Here is a 2,155-nt window from a genome sequence, read left to right as displayed (position 1 = left end):
GAGTCAGGAGCTAACTGCCAGCTAGCTGCCTAATTTTGAATGAGTTGTTTAACACTGCTACGTCTCTCAATCTCTTCATCTGACATGGGTTGAATAGGAGTCTCTACCATCCCTTCCGCTCTCAGGTGCTACAGACTTTAAGAATCTAACATGTCAACTCAGTGTTGTGAAAGAGGTGAGGACAATTTGCAAGACATGTTTCGCTCTGCACTACAAACACCCTAGCAAGAGAGTCCAGCAGCCCCCAAGAGAAAGGGGTAATTCCTTTCTCTGGACCCCTCATCCACCACGGGAGGAAAAGTGTGGCAAGGTTGGAATTGGGTGAGGGGTGGAGACGCCAAAAGAAGCTTGCAATAGTTTTGGCACGCAGCAGGAAGGGTCCTTGTAAAGCTGGAATCAGTCGTCGTCGTCGTCGTCGTCCTGGTCCTGGTAGCGAATGTAGATGACCAGCATGACAAAGCCCGTGAGGATGCAGAGGGAGCCCACGACCAGGTAGGCGATACCCAGGAAGGGGTTCTTGCCGCCCATCCACGAGATGCTGCTGAAGATGAGGAGCTTGTGGCCGCCGAACGCGCGCACCGGGTAGTTGTAGGTGATGTTGACGCGGTAGGCGCCCCGCGGCAGCCCGGCCGAGTAGTTGCCCTGGCGGATGCGCGCGTACAGCTTGCGGAAGGTGGGCAGCGCGGCCGTGCGCATCCACACCACGAAGTCCTGGTTGATGAAGCCGGTGTTGTTGGGGTCGGAGCTGAGCTTGTAGACCGGCCGGTGCCAGTTGGGCGGGGGCGCCGTGCCGCGGAAGGCCAGCGCCAGGCTGCCGTTCACCAGCGGCGGGTTGCGGAACTTGACGTGGTAGTCGGTCCACCAGGCGATGCCGGTGCGGTCGAGCGGCACCTCGACGTAGGGCCCGCCGGGCACGCGCTGGTGCCACACGGAGAAGGAGTCGTTGAAGAGGCTGTTGGCGATGGCGCCGCAGGGCGCGATGGGCAGGCCGGCCGCGCTGCGCTGGTAGGGGGCGCACTCGTTGGTCGGGTGGCGCAGCGCGCTGGCCAGCCCGCTCAGCTGCTCGTCGTCGCGGGACACGCCGTAGCGCCGGTTGTTCTGGTAGAAGTTGGTCAGCTCGTAGTAGAGGTACACGGGGCCCTGGAAGAGCTCGGGCAGCGAGAAGTACCAGGCGCACGAGCAGTTGGGCGGCGGCGCGCGGCCCTCGCCGGCCTCGGCGCACACCGAGCAGTTGCCGGTGCCCGGGTTGCCGGTGTAGTCGTACTCGAGCTCCTTGATGCCGTTGGAGGAGTAGTAGAGGCCCAGGCCCAGGCCGATGAAGGCCAGGCCCGCGCAGAAGAAGAGCGGCAGCGCGATGCTGGCGGACAGCAGCGGCTGCCAGGCCGGGAGGCGCTGCTGCGTGAACGCGGTGTTGTCGGGCTGGTGGGCGCCCCGGGCCGTGGCGCTCCAGGTCATGGCGGCCGCGCGGGGACGGACGCCCGGACGGAGCGTTGTCCCGGGCCAGCCGCGGGACGCCTCTCGCTTCGCGCTGGGCGAGCCCCGGGCTCCTCCCAGGCCCGGTTTCCCTCCGGCTCAGGTGAGTCTTTTGCGCTGGCCCCGCCTCCGCCTCCCGCACAGGTGAGTCTTAGTTCCAGGTCCTACGTGCGGTGACCGGACCCCTCAGTTCCGCCTCGGCCCAGGTGATCCGGGCCGCCCCGCCCCGGCGGTAACCGCGAGCCGCACCGCGCCCCGCCCCTTCCGAGGTGAGCCGTGCGCGTGCTCGTTACCGCACCTGGCGGCCTCTAGCCGCGTTTCTTCCCCGTCCGGGTCTGTCGGACGCCACTCCTCCTCCCCCAGGTAAGTGGCAGCCTGAGGCCGCCTCTGAGTGGCTCGTACCTTGCTCAGGTACCACCTTCCCTTCCGCCTCTCAAGTGACTAGAGTGGCCGGGCCATTCTTTCCCGAGATAATAGGCGCCTCAGCCTCCAGCAGAAACCCGCTGAGGGCTTGCACCTTGGTCCTAGAAGCTTGAAGATTTGAGGTTATTAATCCTCCTTTATTTGAAGAGGGGTGGGGAAGGTGACTCTAGACCCTTTTGCCTTTGTAGATTAATTTATGGACACTTTTCCACCGAGTTTTCAGCCTCAGATTGTAGCGCCCAGGGAGTTAAGCTATGAT

At 63.5% G+C, this 2,155-nt stretch overlaps 1 protein-coding gene across 1 annotated transcript; it reads right to left on the bottom strand.

Annotated features, from left to right (window-relative positions):
• Window positions 1-293: 293 nt before the first annotated feature.
• Window positions 294-1,710, bottom strand: TMEM30B (transmembrane protein 30B). The gene has a single exon (XM_012777646.3). The coding sequence runs from the start codon at window positions 1,453-1,455 to the stop codon at window positions 397-399; it is 1,059 nt and encodes a 352-aa protein (XP_012633100.2). The 5' UTR covers window positions 1,456-1,710; the 3' UTR covers window positions 294-396.
• Window positions 1,711-2,155: the final 445 nt, after the last annotated feature.

Source organism: Microcebus murinus, chromosome 6, assembly GCF_040939455.1.
Source record: "Microcebus murinus isolate Inina chromosome 6, M.murinus_Inina_mat1.0, whole genome shotgun sequence".
In the NCBI taxonomy this organism is placed as follows: domain Eukaryota; kingdom Metazoa; phylum Chordata; class Mammalia; order Primates; family Cheirogaleidae; genus Microcebus; species Microcebus murinus.
This window is presented reverse-complemented; position numbering and strand designations above follow the sequence as displayed.

What these genes read in the sequence shown, in the direction of transcription:
- TMEM30B (XM_012777646.3), bottom strand. Translation starts at nt 1,455, where the DNA reads ATGACCTGGAGCGCCACGGCCCGGGGCGCCCACCAGCCCGACAACACC.